Genomic DNA, 18,462 nt, shown 5'->3' on the forward strand with positions numbered 1-18,462 from the left:
CCTGGGAGGGGGGGGGGGGGGGCGCGCCCCCCCCCCCAGCCATCCCGGCAGGTCGAGCCAGGGCTGCGTGGGAGCTTTGGGGGCTTCCCCTCCCACGATGGCATCTCGGGGGGGCTCCTTCCTTACGAGTTTGACTCGCGCTACCTGACGGGTGCCAGGGAGGTCAGTAAGAGCAGCCTGGATGAGTGCTCGGACTCCATGAGCTATATCAGCAGTGCCGCCTCCACGTGCTCTGACAGGACCCCTTCTCCTGCTCACCCCTCCTGTCAGGCGAGTGAAAGGCACAAAAAAAAGGCTGGCCAGAATGCGCTGCGGTTCATCAGGCAGTACCCCTTTGCTCACCCCGCCATCTACTCCCTGCTCAGCGGGAGGACTCTGATCGTGCTGGGGGAAGAGGAAGCGATAGTCAAGAAGCTCGTGACAGCGCTTTCCATCTTCGTGCCAAACTGCGGTGTTTACGCCAAGCCCGTGAAGCACTGGGTGACTTCCCCTCTGCACGTTGTGGATTTCCAGAAGTGGAAGCTGATAGGACTCCAGAGGTAAATTGAGATTTGCTTATCGGTGTCGAGGTGTATGATTAAAAACTTCTCCTAAGCGAGAATTTCAGAGGGGAATGGGTGTGCGGGAGAGGTCTCTGTCTACCTACACAGCTGCTGTGAATTTCTGCTTATGAGATGTATTTGTGGAAGGCTGGTAGCTTTGTCTGTCTCTTTATATCCAGCTTCCCTTGAGAGTTAATATTTAAAACATCTGCTGGGCACTTACTGCCTGGCTCATACTAGTTATTTGGCCAGGAGGCTTCCTTCTGGTTTAGGTCTTAGCCTAGCAAAGCAGAGAACAAACACACAAGTCACGTGTGATTTGATAAGAGTGCTCCTGGAGTCCTTTGTGTGCTCTCCCCCGTCTCCTGCCAAAACTCTTCGACGTTTCTAGCTAGAATTTTGTTTTTCAAATGGGTGCTTTGATATGGGGAGGGTTTTCTCTTGTGGACCCTAATGAAGAGATGATGCACTGTTGATGAGATTGGTAGGTCAGAAATTGGAGTACCAGCACCTTGTGCTGGGTTGGTGAAGGAGTGCCTGCCGGGTGTTTTGGGAAGGGTGGAGCTGCCAGTCTCTCTTCGAGGGGGTGCAGATGGGCAGAGACTTACTTATAACAAGCCTTAGTGCAGGAAAAAAGGTCCGCGGAGCTCAGTGGGCTGTGGTGCTGGAATTGCATTTCAGATCCAAAGGAAACTTTTGCTTAGGGTGAGGACCATCACAAAAGCAAGCACCCCGTCACTGACACACAGTCCTGAAATGTGGCTTTGCAGTTTATATTAGTAAATAGCGATTGCTCAGCTCTCAAGATTTTGGCCCTGCCTTTGTTGCTGTTATGAAAAGGATTTTCTTTGTGTGTTACCAGGATGTGTTTGGCGCTTTAGGTGCAGGTATGACAGGGAATGGCCATTGCTGTCACCAACATAGAAAACATGAGTCAGAATGGCAGCCCATTGCTCAGAGCCAGGCTGGAATAGCTCCTGAAAGACTGTTTCTGAACAGTATGAAAATCAAAATACAGAAATCTGCTTTCTGGGCTGCTAAGTATTACGTTACTGGGGGTTGTGGATGACAAAATTATCCTAAGCTGTGAGTTTACCATTATTTCTTTGCTCGTGAGGCAGGGTGACAGCTCTGCCAGCAGCTGCATCCAAACTTCTCTGTCTGTCGGTGAGGTTTTTAAAAGCCCTGAGTGTTTACTCATTGCTCAATGTTTGTGGTTAGATGCGATTTTTATAAACAAAAGTTGTTGGTTTTTTTTTTTTTTTTAAGTGCTTATAACATGTGTCAGTCATTTAAACTCTCCTCCGGAATGTTAATTAAGTGTTGAGTTTAATGTGGGTGCTCTCAGCAAACCATTTGTACAAGGGCTTTGGGAAGGAACTTAGAAGCTAAATTAATTATCCTGGTTAGGGTGCTGCGTCTCCTAAGGCCAGACGCTGCCTGGGCACAGGGGCAGCCCTTACACCAGCAGCTGGGGTTTGAGGCTGGGAGCTGTATCTCAACCGAGCGATTTTAACTGCGTAGAATTGAGAAGCGGAGGGTAGAGTGTGCGTAGGCTTGTAATTTGCATTTAAATAACATTAATTTAGGCTTGTTGGATAATTGTATGTTGTGAACGTGCTGTGGGTTTGCACCTGCCTGAAAAATGCCCAGGCTCAGCCAAGGAATATTCTGGTTTAAGGATGGTTCCCTTTTTAAAGGAAGAGCAGAAGGTTTTGCTCCACTCAGGGCTTTGACCACCTCAGAGGAGCTCCTTCCCAAAACAGCGGTATGGGGGGAAAGAGGAGCTCTTGGCAAGGGGGATCTGGTTTGGGTTTCTGGGTCCTTCTTGTCACATCCAGAAGCTACCAGCTGCTGCAAGATTTGCTTCTGTTCACCAGAGATGTCCTGTCACTCCCTCTCTGTGTGTCACCGAGGGAGGAAGCTGCCTAGCAGTGGTTTATGAAGCAGCGCACACGCAGTGCAGATCAGTGCATGTGGGGATTGAGATTTCTTTGGGATCTGGCAGGCTGGAGAGACTATTTGACCATTTTCTTCTGTGCCAGGCTTTATTTGCCCACAGAGGCTCTTGTACCAGCTTGTGAACTAGAGGGAAGTATGTGCGATACAGGGGCAGGGACGCAGTCTGCTGCTTAACTGTCTGGTCCCCTCCAGCTGTGACTTGTCTCCTTGCTGTTTCAGGATGGTGTCACCTGCCGGGGTGAATGTGCTGCATGCCCTGAGCCGATACAGCCGGTACGTCAGCATTCTGGACGCCGACAGTAAGACTCTCCGCTGCCCGCTTTACAAAGGCACCCTGGTGTCCCGGCTGGCAGACCACCGCACGCAGATCAAACGAGGAAGCACCTACTATATGCACGTCCAAAGCATCCTCACCCAGCTGTGTTCAAAAGCCTTCCTCTTCACCTTCTGCCATCATTTGCACCTTCCCATCAGTGAAAGGGAACCGGAGGAATCCGTCGTGAATCGCAGGATGAACTTTCTGAAGCTTCAACTGGGCCTTGCCAATGAAGATATCAAAATTGTACAGTATTTAGCTGAGCTGCTGAAGCTGCAGTACATTCAGGAACCCGGCCAGGGGGTGAACCCTCTGCTCAGATTTGACTATGTTCCCAGCTTTTTGTACAAAATCTAGCCTCGCGTGTGGGCTGTCTGCCTGCGTGCTCAGAGTCTGACAAAGCTCATCCATGCTTGACATTGATACCGTCTGCAGTAGCTCTCATACGTTGGGAAGGGGCGAAGGAGCCGATGTGTTTGCGAGTCTCTGCTCCACAGAAATCTGTGTCTGAGCTGCCGGATTTCTGTGTGGTTCCCTGTAGCCAAGAACGTAGATGTTCCATCGCATAAAACACCGGGCACTCTGTTTTGAAATGTTAGAAGGGGCACTATAAACTTTTAAAGCATATCATGGCAGCATCCCAGGGGAATTAAGGCATGGAGAGAGAGAGAGAGAGGTGGGCTGTCTTGGGGATCGATACTTACTAATGTGCAGCCCCAAAGTAACACAGTGCTCCGCATGCTTCTGCCAGAGCCCTAAATGCTGTTGGTCCCTTCCATGGAGCCAGGGTGGAGACCAGAGGGGAGATCTAAAGGCCACATGAAGTTTTTTAACCCACCAGTGTCTCACATGAGTGTAGCTCGGAAGCTCTCTGGCAGGGTGGCAGCTTGCAGTTACCTGTCTGTGCGCAGTGGTAGTGGGTGATGTCCCTTCCTGCGTTTTTCTGTTTTTCCTGGTGCTTCCCAGGACAGGTTGACCCTGGGCGGGTGGGAGAGCAGTGGAGGCACGTGTGCTTCTCTCCAGAAAGCGTTTGCCAGTTTCTCTCAGCTTTGTTAAAATCTGGAATGTGAAAGGACTCCTTAATGCCGGCGAACATCGAGGCGCCCGCTGCTGTGAATGTAGAGCACTGTGCCTTGTTAATTTGTCACGTCCTATTTGCTGGGTGACCTCTGAGAAGGGTTGAGAGGGAGACCGGGCATCCTCAAACCATGTGAGGTTGAAGGTGGCCTTTTAATGAGCGAGGGGAATTGAACAGAGTTTGGGGGGCACCTTCATTTTTAGGTGCTTTTTGTGATGGGGAAACGAACAGTGCAATTCAGCTGAAGCTACGCTGTGAGAGAGCAAACTGTGAGAGCAGGCTGCCTGGCTGGTGGGTTACTCGTGCTCAGGAGAGATCGGGGATGAATGTACTGGATTCCATGTCATATCCGTAATATTTTTTTTTTTTTTGTCAGGTAGTTGACTTTTGTGCTTTGCAGTAAAGCAGGGTCAGCATCGCTGCATGCTGCTTCTGGCCGAGCCTTTGTCGTGTCTCGACTACCTCTCCTGGGGCGCTCCTGGGTAGCTCTGGACGGGGCAGAACTGCCACTATCTGAGCCTGGATGCTGAGGACTTTCCTTTCAAAGCTTCTTTGCTGCTGCCTGTGCCATAAAGGTTTTGCCACTGGTGCGGTGACACTCCCAGATTGTTCTTGTTAGTGCCAAAAGCTTTGTGCCCGAGCACAGCACTTCCCTCTGGAGTCTCGTAGCAGATGCTGCTCCTTGGCCACTGGTCCTGGGCTGCGGTCTGCTCTGCCCAGTGCTGTGTGGTGGTAGCAGCCCCTGTGGTACTTATAAGCAAGAAAAGCCTTGCTTGGAAATAGAGCCTTGGCTTTATTTCTTTTTATCACTCTTCTGATTATGGGATGAGAACAGCTGAGATCTTACAAGATGAGCTGGAGTGTTGTTTAGTTTGTTGGCTTTTTTTAAATTTCTGTTTATTGTGCTGGTGTGAGGCAATGCTGGAGATGAATGTGACGTTCCTTTTGTGCCTGCTGAAGTTTCTGTGTGCGGATTGGGGCTCGTCAGTGTGGCTTAGACCCCACTGAAACTTGCTGGGAGAACCGCACTGCTCCAAAACCTGTGTCCTGAAGGCAAGGAGGCTGCTTGGGGAGGTTGTCGTCTGGCACCAGCATCTGCGCTTCAGTACCGCTGCCACCTCTTTCTCTCTCCTGGAAAGGGCTCTCTGGGGTAGGGCGGGAGGTATAAACCAACAGGGCAGAAAGGCTGTTTTTAGATGTTAGTGTTGCTTCTGGTGGCTGGCAGTGAGGCCAGCTCAGCCGAGCAAGTTGAGCTCGTGGTAGTCTCCAGAGGGATTTCCAAAGTCAGGGGTTGCTTTTGATGGTGTTTTTAGGTCGCAGTTGGGAAGCAGCGTGGCATCACCTTTGCTGAAGGTGAGCGGTATGCCTGTGCGCGGGGCTGCATGTCTTTAAAGCATGTTTAAAGGCCTTTTCCTTTCCTAAACTGTGCTCTCCTGTCGCAAGTGAACTGGGTCTGCTGGTGAAAGACTTCTGTGTTCATCGAAAACGCCTGCTTTCTGAAGTGACTTGAAGTGTCCCCTTGTTGATTTGTGTGCATCCAAATGGCTTCCATGCTAAAGCTGAGGCGATATTCCGCCGAGGAAGAGGCATCTCAGTAAATGAGTAGTGCAGGTGACACCGGGCAGACCGAAGCTCCCTGCATCCTGCCTGACCTGCAGCTCTGGAGAAGTGCTCAGCACGGGAGCTTGTTTCCTGCTGGAAAATGACCTGATGCTATTTGGGTTTGGGGAGGGAGGGAGGGAGGAACTTTTTTTTTTCTGCTGACTCACTTATGTCTTCCTCCAGGCTGACAGCGCAGAGCGGTGGAGCAGGATCGATGATTAGTGTCGGCTGATCTCTTAGTCACAGTGGTCTCTACCTGTGGTGTTCAGCTGCACTCATAAACTGATAAATAACTCACTTCTCATTGCTCTCTCTCTATCAAACCTGTAGTATCTGATATTCAAGGCTGTGTTGAGCAATACTTGCACTACCACCTGTCTGACTTGCTTCATCTCCGCCACAAAGCAGCTCTGATTTGGGAGGATGCCCTGGGACCCTCGCCTGGTTCGAAACGGGAGCTCTGCGCTATCTGCAACTCAGCTATTAAGCAGGAGCTGTGGGGAAACACGCCTTGGAGTACTTGTCCTCCGAACGCCGGCTCACGGCAGGGTAACTTCTGAGCTCAGACTACAGGAAAGGGGTAATTACATCAGGCTGTGGCACCTCGGTGCAGCCAGAGCCCAGCCTGCCCTCGCTGCTTGTGTCACCTGTAATGGCGGCAGAAATCAGGGAGAGTCTGAGTGCAGCGGGTGATTTGGGAGCTGAATTCCTCTTTGCTCAGCAATTTCTCTGTCTGACCTGCTTCTGTACAGTAAAGATCCCTATATCAGCACTTTAAGACTTTTTCCTCATCTTCACTGTGTTACCTCACTAGTTTCTGATATTAGCAGACTTATAACAAGTTACGATCTTCGCACTAACAGCTCCCGCAACAAACCTTGGCATGCGTGTTCGTCAGCTTGCACTGCACTGCGCGAGCGCTGCGCACTGCCGTCCAGCCATCCTTCCACCACGAGCAGGGCAGGTTCCTCGCAGCCGCAGGGCAATACTCACCAGCCCTCCTGCACCGAACCTTCAGCCGCCAGAGCCACCGGTGCTCTGCATGGCCGTCGCCTGCTTCCGTGAGTGCTGCTAGCATGCCCCCACCTCCCGCACGACGGCTTGGGTTCCCTCCTCTCTCTCTGGCTGTCAGGGAGAGGAGGTTTTAAGCCTGACCGAGAATTCATCAGAGCAAAGGTCTCCCCTGGCCATCTGCTGCCTGGCGGGGAGGGCAAGGCTCCCTTTTCTTACTCCTCTGCTTTCCTGCGTTGGGAGATGAAACGCCAGCCCCTGCTCCATGCTACACTAGCCCACTCTTTCAGATCCCACCCCGAGGAGGGTCAGCCATAGGAGTAGGTGATACTAACCCTACACAGGTTTCATTTCTCAGAGAATAGTGCTCGGATTTACTTTCATCCAGTAGCAATCACTTCTAAGCAGCTCCAAAGCTGTCTTGCCTTGACTAGGGAAGTACTGCCTATACTCTAGCAATATTCACCGTACGTAAGGGGTGGGAGAGGCGATAGAGGGGCAGGAGCTGATGGCTCTGTGCCCCCAGGGCTGTTCTTTAGTTTTCATGGGGCGTGGGGGGCCCTGAGCCCCCGGTCTGGTGATGGGTGACAGTGTCAGAGAGGTGGGCAGGACCCGGGGCTTGTAGCAGCGCTTTGAGGAAGGCTCCTGTAATAAGGTACGGTGGGAAATTCAGTGAGTTGCCCAGGCTGGAGGAGAGTGCCTGTTCCACGCAGTGCTCCAGTAGCACAACATCAGAGCAACAGATTGTACCCCGATACTGGAAGGGTCACAAACCCACCGCACGCTGGTCCCTGAGACGCGTTTTTAACTGGAAGGCAGAAACACAGGGTACCTGGTCCCGCTGGCCGCCTGGCTGCCAGCACGGGGATGGGGCTGGGCTAAGAGCTGCCTCTGAGGGCTGCGAGGAGGCTGTGATGAATTCTCATCTTATTTTAAAGCACTGTATCCTATTACTGCATGTTGAGTTACGTGTGTGTGCCTGTGCGTGCCGAATGCTTGTGTCAGTAGTTAGAGCGAGTGTGACCGGGAGAAATCCAAGAAGCATGTCTTAGTGTCGTGCTGTAAGTGTCACTGCACAAGAGTTTAACAGATGTTAACACCAAATGACTAGTCTGAGAAATGTACTTTTAAAAAAAAAATTATTTATTTGGGTTCAGATATTTTTGAAATACAAAAAAAAAAAAATTGGTCGTATTTTTTAAAGCTTATAATTCTTGTCATACATTGTGGTTAAATTCTTAATTTTACCGTGCTTATTAAAAAATGGTTCTACCTAAGCTTTGTGCTCAGAGGTCTGAGAAAATACCAGAGACGCTGGCTAGGATGGGATGGCGATCCCGGGCGGGCTGTTCTTGGTGGGTTTGGGGCAAGACTCGGCCTTGTCAAAGCCTGCGGAGGCTGGAAAGCGTAAAAGGAATTTCTTGAGCCAGAAACCAAGGGAGGCTTTTAGCAGCTGTGAAGTCTCTTGTGGAGCTGAGCACAGCGCGCCTGGCCATGGTGGGGGGGTGGCTCATGGGGGAGTGGACCCCCATGTCCCTCCCGCTGCGGTGGGCAGGGGTGTCTGGGTGAAGGCGGGCAGGGCTGCCTAAACCTCATCTGCTTCTCCCACAGCCAGCGAGAGCTGGATCAAAGTCTGGTCTGGGCATGAGGCTGAGGGTTACCTGCTGCTCAGTACCAATTCTAACACTGAGCCATGAAGGGGCTGGTTTCCCCACAGGGGTGGGTGTGCTCAGGGGGTCTTGTACCCCAAATAGGAAGGGAGAGGTGAGTTAGAGCCACTGCTGCACCGCAGCCAGGGCTGGCAGGGAGCTGCTGGGAGAAGGCACTGGGACGTTGGTCTCGGGCTGGAGGTGCGAGTGTGCCACGATCCTGGGTACTTCCGCAGCTCCGGGAGCAGGCACAGGTGCCTCCCCTTACAGGACAGGCAGCCCCGGGAGCGGGAAGGTCGCCGCGAAGGCCTCCACCTCTTCCTTCAGTGCCTTCAGCTCCCCCCGGTATTTCTCCTCCTCCAGTTTCTCCTTGAATTCCTTCAGCGTGGCCTTGGGGCTCATGTCCTTTTGCACACGCAGTGTCAGCTCGATCCCTGCCAGGATGGGAGACGTGTCAGTCAGCCCTTGCAGCCGCAACACCTCTGCCTGCGCCCACAGTGGGCAGCTGCTGCTTGCCGCACCTCTCCCAGCCCTGCTGCAGGGACCCTGCGGGGCTGGACCACGGGCTCAGCCCTGCATCACCCCACAGCAGCACTGGGGCTACTCCCTGGGACGTGGGAGGGAAGCAGCAGGGCTGCGAGGGACTTTTTGCCCCAGGAAACCGGTGTGGGACCCCCGAGGACAACTGGAACTAGACTGGGAAAGGTACAGTTTTAATCCAGGCTTTCAGCACGCTGCTAGTGCAGTGGGGAGGGTTTGGCTGGTCCCAGCTGTGGCCAGATGTCCTCTCCCACATCCAGACATGCAGGTGGGACTGTTCTTCCTCACTTGTGTGTGTGCTCCCTTGCCAGCTGCTGGGGAAGCCGCACAGCTCGTGCCTCCTCACCCAGAGGAGCTGCCCTGGCCCCACGCTGCCGCTGGAGCTGAGACTGGGCCCCCACATGCACCCCCCCGGCCTCACCTCTGTGGATGTACTGAGCCACCATGCGGAAGTCATCCTGCCGGAACCCACGGGAGGTGAGAGCCGGCGTCCCAAAACGCAGGCCGCTGGGGCGCAGGGCGCTGATGTCGCCTGCACCAGAACAAGCCACGTGTGACCAAACCAGGTGCCGAAACTGCCATGCATGGCAACTCGGTGTGGTTCCCAGTGCCTGGGGTGGACCAGGAGCTGGGAGCTCTGCAGGAAGCTCTACACAGGCCACAGGAGATGCTCACCGGGGCACGTGTTCTTGTTGCAGGCGATGGAGCAGATCTCCAGCACCCGCTCAGCTCGGCCACCATCCGTGCCTCTGCTGCGCAGGTCCAGGAGGATCAGGTGGTTGTCGGAGCCCCCTGCAAAGAGAGGGGTTTGGTGGGGGGGACATGAGATCGGGGTAAACGCTGCTACTGTAGGAGACTTCAGCAAAAATGCCTTGGGACTGCACCAGGGCCTGCCCCTGGTATTGGGGGCAGAAGGGGGCCTGCCCTTTCGAAAGGGGGCTGCTTCAAAATAGTTTTATGCATGTCCTGAGGAATTGTGACGGCAGAGCCCTGCCCGTCGTGTCTGTACGTGAGCTGCCCTCGTGTCCCAGCTCGGACCGTGGGCCATGCACAGGGGTCAGCCCTGTCCCACAGCCAAGACCTGTCCTCACCCGTGACGATGTCATAGCCCAGCTCCATCAGCGCCGTCGAGAGCGCCTTGCAGTTTGCAACCACCTGCTGCTGGTAAGCCTTGAACTCCGGCGTCATGGCCTGCCGCAGTGCCACGGCGATCCCTGGGGAGGAAGGCAGACCAGGGTGAGGTTTTGGGGGCTTCCACCAGGAGAGCTGGCGGGGATGTGTGGCACCACCAGCAGAAGTCATCCTGGAAGCTGAGCAGACTGATGGACAGTCCCTTCCCCTAACTAGGCTTGTGGCAACACCATGAGCCAAAAGGCAGGATGGGACAAGCCTGGTCGCTCCTTGGGCAATGCTGGATCAAGCCAGCTGCTCTTTGCCACGTTATCTCCAGGCTGCAAGCCCCCTGTGGTACCTGGAGCCCCTGTCACTGCTGCTGGGGGTCAGAGCCCAGCCAGAACACCTTTGCCTGCTCCCTTCGGCATCCTGGAGCTGGCGACCAGCCTGGATGCGTACCTGCAATAGCATGGTTGTGTGGGCCTCCTTGCAGCCCAGGGAAGACCGCCTGGTTGATGAGGCTCTCCAGGTTGTAGAGTGTTTCCTTGCCTGTCTTGGGGTCCACGCTGCGGGTGCCTGTGGGAGGGGAAGGCAAGGTCACACACGAGACAGCTCAGCCTCCCTTCTCCCACGAGCTGCTTTCCCCCCCGGCCTCTCAGAGGAGGGATAGTGGTTGTTCCTCTTCAAACCTGGGCCACGGTGGGCCCTGGAAAGTTCCCCAGATGCTCTCAAGAGGCCTCAGACTTTCCTGCCCTCCCTTCTTCCCAGCTAGAGCAGGAAGGAGCTTTAACTTGCAGCTCCCCCAGCCTGGGGGGAGCATTTCTCCCAGCTCCCTGGTCAGGTCAAGCACCTTTGCGGTAGAAGATCATGCCGGCCCTGCAGCCCCGCAAGGTCTTGTGGGTGGTGGTGGAGACGACGTCGCAGTGGTCAAAGGGGGAGGGCACCACACCAGCAGCCACCAGCCCGCTGATGTGGGCCATGTCGGCCATGAGATAGGCACCGTTGGCATCGGCGATCTTCCGCATACGGGCATAGTCCAGATTGCGCGAGTAGCAGCTGACACCTGCAGGGACACGGAGCACATGGAGAGGACAGGAGCAGATGCTCGAGGACCTTGGGACAGACCCAGGTCCAGACCTGCGATGGGAACAGCCCAGCTGCGGACAGCACACAAGCTGCTGCCAGCGTGGATGTGTCTGAGGTCTCCTCCTGGCACAACAGCATCCGTGGGCTTACCAAAGCGCTCCTCGCTTCAGGGAGCCACATCCACCCAGCATGGGTCACCAGAGAGGTTCATAAGGGTTTGATCCTTACCTGCTATGATCAGCTTGGGGTGGAAGAGGCGGGCGTTCTCCTCCAGACGGTCATAGTCAATGTAACCGGTCTTGGGGTTGACCTGAGAGAGGAAGAGGGTTCAGCCACCTTGGCATGGGCGAAGATCAGCCACAGTGCCATCCTGCAGGAGAGGGTGCCAGCAGCCTGACGCTGGTACTTTTAACTTCAAGAGGCACCTACGTTTATGATGACCGCATCCTGGCTCCAGCTGGAGCAGCTCCCTACCTTATATGGCATGGACTCAAAGAAGACAGAGGTGGCAGAGATCTTCTTCTTGTCTGTCATGAATCCATGGGTAAGGTGGCCCCCATCGGGCAGGTCCAGCCCCATGATCCTGCCGTGGGGCTCCACCAGGGCCGTGTACACCGCAAAGTTTGCAGGTGACCCTGCAGCAAGAGCGTATCAGGCTGGTTATGGGTGCCAGGACGTGTAGAAGCCAGTGCAGCCAGCCTGGCTCTCCTGAGCACCTCGTTACCTGAGTAGGGCTGGACGTTGACGCCCCACTTCTGGGGGTCGAGCCGGTACGCCTGCAGGGCTCGCTTCTGGCACAGCCTTTCCAGCTCGTCTACGAACTCTGTCCCACCATAGTACCTGCAGTAAAGGACGGGGCAGGGGTTAAAACCAAACTCATTACTCAGACTGGTCCCTGTGGCCAAGCTGGGAAGAAGCTGGGCTGATTCCACATTTGCAGCAGCCACCCAGACAGCAGCTGCAGCAGACGTGACCCTGCTGAGATTGTCCCATGTGTGGCCAAGGACAGAAGCCGAGAGAGTTGAATCCTGCCCTGGAGGAGCTTGGCTGCCAGCACTAGGACATCTCTTCCTCTCCAGAGGTGAGCTCTGGCAGCATAGGTTTTCCCTCTCCCCTCCCTGTGAGGGTTTGGGTTAGGTGGGACTCAGCCCCAGCCCTGTACCTTTGTCCTGGGTAACCCTCGGAGTATTTGTTGTTCATGCAGGATCCCAGGGCTTCCAGGACTGCTCGGCTCGCAAAGTTTTCCGATGCGATTAACTCCAGACCCAGCCTCTGCCGCTGCTTCTCCTTCTTGATGATGCTGTGCACCTTTGGAAGGGGAGAGAAACAGCTTCACCCGTGCCGGCTCTGCACAGAGATGTGGATGCTCTGCAGTAGGGGATGTACCCTCGGAAGGGACAGGGCATGGAGAGGGGCCTGGAAACGTGGTGGAGAAGGGAGAGGAGATCCCTTCTCTGTACAGCTGATCCCAAACAGTTCATATGTCTAGTCACAGGCCGTGTTTTGGGTTTCTACCTGTCAGGAAGCTGCCAGACAATTCAGCTGTCATTTGGGCTACAGAATCAAGGGCAACTGCCACATGGCCTGGTGGGCCAGCTGTTCTGGTGTGAGCATTAGAGCTTCAAGCAGAGGCGTATAATAGATGCAAAGTTATGACCATATTATGGGCACACAGTTGGAGGATGCCCTCTTTCTCCACTTCTTGCTGCAGCAGAGAGGGCACGCAGGATGGATAGGTCCCACCAGCTCAGCCTTGGGCCATCTCCCTGCCACATCCCTGGCTAGAGGAGGTCAGCCTTTCCACAGCTGCCTGGAGGATGAACAAACTGGCTGCTGGGCAGGGGCCAGGAAGGGGCTCTCACCTCCGGGTCGTTGCTGTCGAGCGGCTCCATTACCATCTTGTTATGGGAGGCCCAGAGCTCCGCACTGGGGAGGGCCCCGTAACCCTGTGTTGAGTTGGCCATCCTTCTGTTGGGTCCAATGTCACCTGCCAGTGGAGAAGGGAGTTTGTGGGATGGAAGCGGGGCTGGGTCCATCCCTGTACCCTGCCTGCTCCCATCCCACATCTTACCTGGAAGCCCAGAGGGACTAGCTGCAGGCTGGGGCCCACTGAGTGAGGAAAACACCAACAACTCTCAGGTTTCCCACACTGATTTAAGACCAGTTCATTAATTATGTATTCAGTGCTTTGATCATTTTGGATAGTCTCCTGTTACTGCCCCACCTGGGGTCCCCCCACCCAGCTCTGCAGCACCTGGCCAGAAACTTGGGGATGTGGTGAACCCATGCATGGACCAAATCATATCAGCAACACGAGCAATGCCTTTCCTTCTCGCTCCCACATATCTGTAAGTCTTAGGGCTTCTAGGAAATGCTAGCAAATGCCCTCATGGACACACAGCTGTCTTATTAAAACTGCTCTTTAATTTCAGTGAAATAGTCATACCCACAGACCTCAATTTTAACGTGTGTTGCATTCCCCAGCATGCTTAAACCTCTCAGCTGCTTTCCCTTGTGCGTAGCCATGAGGCCAAAGTCCCAGCAGGTCAGAGTCCTACCCCAAACCCTAACTGAAGCAAGCATGGCTTGTGGAGCAGGGCCTCGAGAAGCAGCAGCTCTGCCTCAGCTTGACTCCGTGGCACGCATGATGCCCAGGCCTGGCAGCAGCCCTCCGGCCCCATCCATGCAGCCGCTGCTCACATTATAATGCAAAGCACAAGCTCCCAGGCAGGCATGACAGCCCAGCTTCTGCCTTGGCTGAAAACAATGCATCCTTTTACTCATTAACCCTGCAAGGCCAGCGAAGGGCCGTGAGCAGGCTATTAAGCAATTGCACTTGGTTTGCTTGTGCCAAGCTGCTGAAGTCCATTCAGCACAGGCCTGCTGCATGCTGCCCTCACTGGGCAGGGACACCTGGCCACCCTCCTCCCTAAGCCCAGAGCCTCACTGGCAGAGAGGGAATCCCCACTGTCAGAAAAGCTGGATTGGGATAGGGAAAGGGCTGCGAGGGAAAGGGCAGGGTGCAGTGCTGTGGCTTTGAGCAGGACAGCTGGGTCACCCCCAGGGCGGGTGGTAGTGGTACTCACACCCAGCACTTTCACAGACCTGCAGAAGGCTCGGGGTGGACAGAGCTCCCCATTCCCCACCCAGGATGAGGCCCCCATTTCCACTCTTATGGTGGGACATCAGTCCAGCCCTGGCGGTTCACCTGCTGCAGGGATGAACCCTAGCCCTGAGGCTCCATCCCCACCTGGCTCTCCACCCCCCTGTATCCCGGCTCCATCACCATCCCGCATCCTTGACAGGCTCCCACTGTCACGCTCCCCCTGCCCCGACTCCGGTGGTGGGGGACACCGCTCCCCGCCCGCCTCTCACCCCGCAGCAGGGTGCCCTGCTCCCGCACGGCCCTTCCCCGCCCCGTTCCGGCCCCGCACGGCCCCTACCCGCCCGCCGCACCGAAGCTCGGTCCCGGCCCCGCTCCGCCACCGCGCGGGAGCCCGCGCGCCTAGCATAGACCGCTCAGGCACGCCCCTACACGCACCGCCCAATCAGCGCCTCGGTAGGCCGGCGGCGGGGAACACGCTCCGGAAGTGTCTGATCCAATCAGCGCCGCGCTCTTCCCCCTCCCCGCGCCCTATTGGCCCGCGCCGAGGCGGGGTCGGCGGCGCTGCCAGCACGTGGCGGCCGGAGCGCGGGTGACCTTGGCCGGGGCGGGCGGGCGGAGACTCCGCTGCCGTCACCTCTCTGCCGTCACCTCTTCTCTGCCGTCACCCGTCCTTTGCCGTCGCCCTGCTGCCGTCACCCCGCTGCCGTCACCCCTCCTCTGCCGTCACCCCACAGCCTGCTGTGCCCCGCAGGCGGCCTCTCCCCCAGCCCTGGGGTGTTCCCAATATCCTGACACCTGGAGGGGTCTCTCTGGAGCATGGGAGCCCCCACCACCACTCTGCAGCGGGCAGGGAGCGCTTCCAGCCACCCCCCTGCCCTGGGTGGCCTAAGCCATGTCTCGAGGCGTGCGGGCATGCCAGGCGGTGGCATGGCGACCACCGGGGCGTCAGGGGTTAAATCAATGCACTGCAAATTGAGGAACAAGATTAGGGAATAAGGGATCCTACTAAATTCCTCGTGATCCCAAGCCAAGGGGAAAATGGAACGAGGCGGTGTGAGTCACTCAGCGGAGAGGAGCAGCGTCTCTCGGGGGGGTTGTCCAGGAGGCGAGAGCACTGGCTGCAGGCAGAGCCGCCAAGGAGCGCAGGGCAGCGGTGAGTCCTGCGGCACCTGGCGAGGTGGGGAGCCGGGCACGGGGATTCATGGTTGGTGGGTAACGGGCTGAGGGTCACACCAGAACACACCTCGGGTACCATTCTGCCTTGGAAGATACTTGTTGAACAGTCTTTTAACTTAATCTTTGCCAGTCTAGATGGTTTTTGTTATCTTAACGTGTCGTTGGTCATCCAAAGAGGACTCATAACAGCTGGGGGATTTGGGTTCCCGTGGTTCTGCTGCTGGCCCACGTTGCATTGCTGTTGCAGGCCGATCATGGAGGTGGTGTTCTGACAGCGCCGACACCAGCAGCAAAACCCGGGTCGGTTTCTCTGGTTGCGGTGGTTTCTGTGACGTGCAGATGCTGTAGAGAAAGACTTTATGTTAATTATATATTAAGTTATATAATCTGGCTTTGCATATACATTTTGTGTGCAGCTGCTAGCAAAGATTTTTACCTCCCCTGAGCTGTAGGAGCAGCAGATGACAGCGGTGTGTGCTGTTATGATTTCAGGACTGTGGCTTGCTGGTGATGGAGAGCGTCTCTTCTTCCCCTTCACCCTTCTCTGACAGTTCCCTCACCGTGCAGCCTGAGAACGCCACTGCCTATGACTACTACTCCGGCCTCCAGAAGAGCATGCACATCCTCTCCATGGTGGTCTACAGCATCGCCTGTTTGCTGGGGGTGACAGGGAACGGCCTCGTCATCTGGATTGCAGGCTTCAAGATGAAGAAGACGGTGAACTCCATCTGGTTCCTCAACCTGGCCGTCGCTGACTTCATCTTCACCTTTTTCCTCCCCCTCAGCATTGCCTACACTGCCCTGGGGTTCCACTGGCCGTTTGGGAAGCTCCTGTGCAAGCTGAACAGCACCATCGCGTTCCTCAACATGTTTGCCAGCGTCTTCCTCCTGACGGTCATCAGCATGGACCGCTGCATTTCTGTGGCCTTTCCCATCTGGTCTCACAACCACAGGAGTCCGGAGCTGGCGGCCAGGATTGCGCTGGGGACGTGGGTCCTGGCTCTCCTCCTCAGCTCCCCATACCTTGTCTTTCGGGACACTGTGGTCAGTTCCAGGAACATCACCAGCTGCTATAATAATTTTGCACTGTCCGATGACTACACGTCCGAGGCAACACGGAGGCTGTGGAGGATGCGGCATAAAGCGATGATCATAACACGATTCTTATGTGGGTTCCTCATCCCTTTCACGGTGATTCTCATCTGCTACAGCATCGTTGCTGTCAAGCTGAAAAGAAGGCAGTTAGCCAACTCTGCGAAACCATACAGAATTATCATTGCTGTCACAGTCTCTTTTTTCCTCTGTTATTTCCCCTATCACGTCTTCTCCTTGCTGGAAATATCCAAAAACTCTTCCAGTCATGAAATGAAAATGGCCCTTTACATAGGGATCCCCTTGGTTTCCAGCCTTGCTTTCTTCAACAGCTGCATCAACCCCATCCTGTACGTATTTGTGGGGCCAGATTTCAAGGAGAAGTTTCGCCAGTCCATCCTGTCAACCTTCGAAGGGGCCTTCAGCGAGGAGTCGGTCCTGGGCAGCCTGAGCAGCAGGCGAAAGTCCAGGTCTGCTTCGGAAGCGGAGGTCCCAAGGGTCTGAGCAGGTGCTGGTGTGGAGGGGGCAGTTCTTTTCTCTGCAATTTGCCTTCATTTCAGAGCTATAATCGCAGGACTGGGTGGCTGCAAAGAGCTGTGCACGCTAACGAAGTGTGATTTGACCTTTTGGAGGTATCTCAAACCTACTATGACTTAATATACTATGGAAATTAAACAACCATCTGGAGCTGCAGCAGGGTGGGAAAGTCAAAGTACATTTTGCTCCTTGTGCCACTTCCTTGGCTGCCTTCTTTCCCTGTAGCTTTTCCATCCCTTATGGTCCGTCATACCTGGCAAAATGTCTCACTGGCTGGATGGGCTGAGAGGGTGACCACAGCCTGGGTGGTGGCTGCCAGTCGTCAGACTTGGCTGCCTCAGCACTGCTGATCTGTTAGAGCTTCCAGTTTTTAACAGGCGACCCTTTGTAAAATTTGCTGGGTTTGTGACTCTGCTGGCAGAGCTCTCTTTACTCTCCTCTCCTCCTGAGTCCCAAGGAGGGAGCTCTCAGGTGCTCTCCACGCTGCCGCCCAGCCCAGGGTCACCTTGTACATGCCTGGGGGAGGCATCTGGGGACAAATCCTGTTGCATCTCCGTTGGATTCACCTGCCTGCAGTGTATTTGCACATGGCGAGCCGAAGGGAGAGTTTGTTCCCTGCCCTTGCCAGACTTCCCTGGCAGCTCATCTTTGCTGGGGTTCCACCAGGGAACAAAATCAGGTGCAGCTGCACCGGCGGAGTATGGTTGTGATGGAAGTGTAGGGTTGTGATGGAAGTGTATGGCTGTGCTGGAGGTGTGAGGCTGTGCCAATGTTTTGCCTGTCCAGAGGAGAAAAGGAGGGAGGGGAGAGCTATTCTATAAGTCCCTTGTAATTAAATCAGTAAAGAAAATACAAAGATCCTTTCCCATGGATCATTCCAGTCTGACACATGGGCTGCTAAAGCCTAAGGAGAAAATAATTTTAAAAAAGCCGCTTGAATGTGCAGTGGGATCCATCCAGAGGCACTCTTACACATGTGTCTTTTAAATAAATAGGGTTAAATGAAATGTATTTTTGTAGGGCCTGAGATAGCTAGTAAGACACTCATCTTTTCTCTCCCCAGATGTGTGGCAGGACAAATTATTGTTTGTGCTCCAGTTACTCAGGTTTGATGTACAGCATAACTATTTCTGAGCAACGCTTGTCTGTGTTCGCGTTTGACATGTTTCTGGCCCTTAAATAGTGGAGATCTGACATTCTGTACTGTTGGTGAATGAATATTAAATCCCAATAAACTTATGTAAAACATACCCAGCCTGTTGTGTTGCCTGTGTGATAAAACACTTGTTGATCCAACCTGATCAAGCACGCTCATCTTTGGTAACAGAACAACTAGATAAAAAGATTAAATACCCAGAATTTGGAAACAAAACACTGGCATTAGCAGCAACTCTCATGACTGAAGTAGACAGGGCTTGACCTGGGTGTGAGGACTTGCCTGGGGCTCTCTGTCCACATGGATCTGATTGCCAGATCGCAGTTCTGGCTTACCGTTGGGTTTCAGACCTTTTGGTATATTTGAGAACCAGTGGTTTGGAGAAGAAAGAAGAGCAAGCTTGGCTGAGTTGGGGCTGGTCACATTTCACATCTGCAAACTGCCCAGGATGAAGATGACAGGGGTTTTCTTCCCAGGCTTGATGAGCCCCTGAACC

The 18,462-nt window shown here is 54.6% G+C and overlaps 3 protein-coding genes across 3 annotated transcripts in view; 2 read left to right on the plus strand and 1 right to left on the minus strand.

Annotated features, from left to right (window-relative positions):
- Nucleotides 1-3,177, plus strand: part of SMCR8 (Smith-Magenis syndrome chromosome region, candidate 8) — a 5,910-nt gene extending 2,733 nt beyond the window's left edge. The window contains exons 3-4 of the mRNA XM_009888551.1: nt 45-539; nt 2,724-3,177. Of these exons, the coding sequence (XP_009886853.1) occupies nt 45-539; nt 2,724-3,177 (949 nt within the window). The remainder of the gene's footprint in view (nt 1-44; nt 540-2,723) is intronic.
- Nucleotides 3,178-8,424: 5,247 nt separating this feature from the next.
- SHMT1 (serine hydroxymethyltransferase 1 (soluble)) lies at nt 8,425-12,863 on the minus strand. Its single transcript, XM_009888529.1, has 11 exons — nt 12,762-12,863; nt 12,062-12,207; nt 11,624-11,739; nt 11,374-11,534; nt 11,128-11,209; nt 10,664-10,876; nt 10,273-10,389; nt 9,792-9,914; nt 9,376-9,492; nt 9,122-9,232; nt 8,425-8,594 (listed from the first exon to the last, which is right to left on the minus strand). The coding sequence occupies exons 1-11, from the start codon at nt 12,861-12,863 to the stop codon at nt 8,425-8,427; spliced, it is 1,458 nt and encodes a 485-aa protein (XP_009886831.1).
- A 2,828-nt stretch (nt 12,864-15,691) lies between these two features.
- Nucleotides 15,692-18,462, plus strand: part of LOC104289595 (chemokine-like receptor 1) — a 6,885-nt gene continuing 4,114 nt past the window's right edge. The window contains exon 1 of the mRNA XM_009888552.1: nt 15,692-16,771. Within this exon, the coding sequence (XP_009886854.1) occupies nt 15,692-16,771 (1,080 nt within the window). The remainder of the gene's footprint in view (nt 16,772-18,462) is intronic.

This window comes from Charadrius vociferus, unplaced genomic scaffold (genome assembly GCF_000708025.1).
Source record: "Charadrius vociferus isolate BGI_N301 unplaced genomic scaffold, ASM70802v2 scaffold27, whole genome shotgun sequence".
In the NCBI taxonomy this organism is placed as follows: Eukaryota; Metazoa; Chordata; class Aves; order Charadriiformes; family Charadriidae; genus Charadrius; species Charadrius vociferus.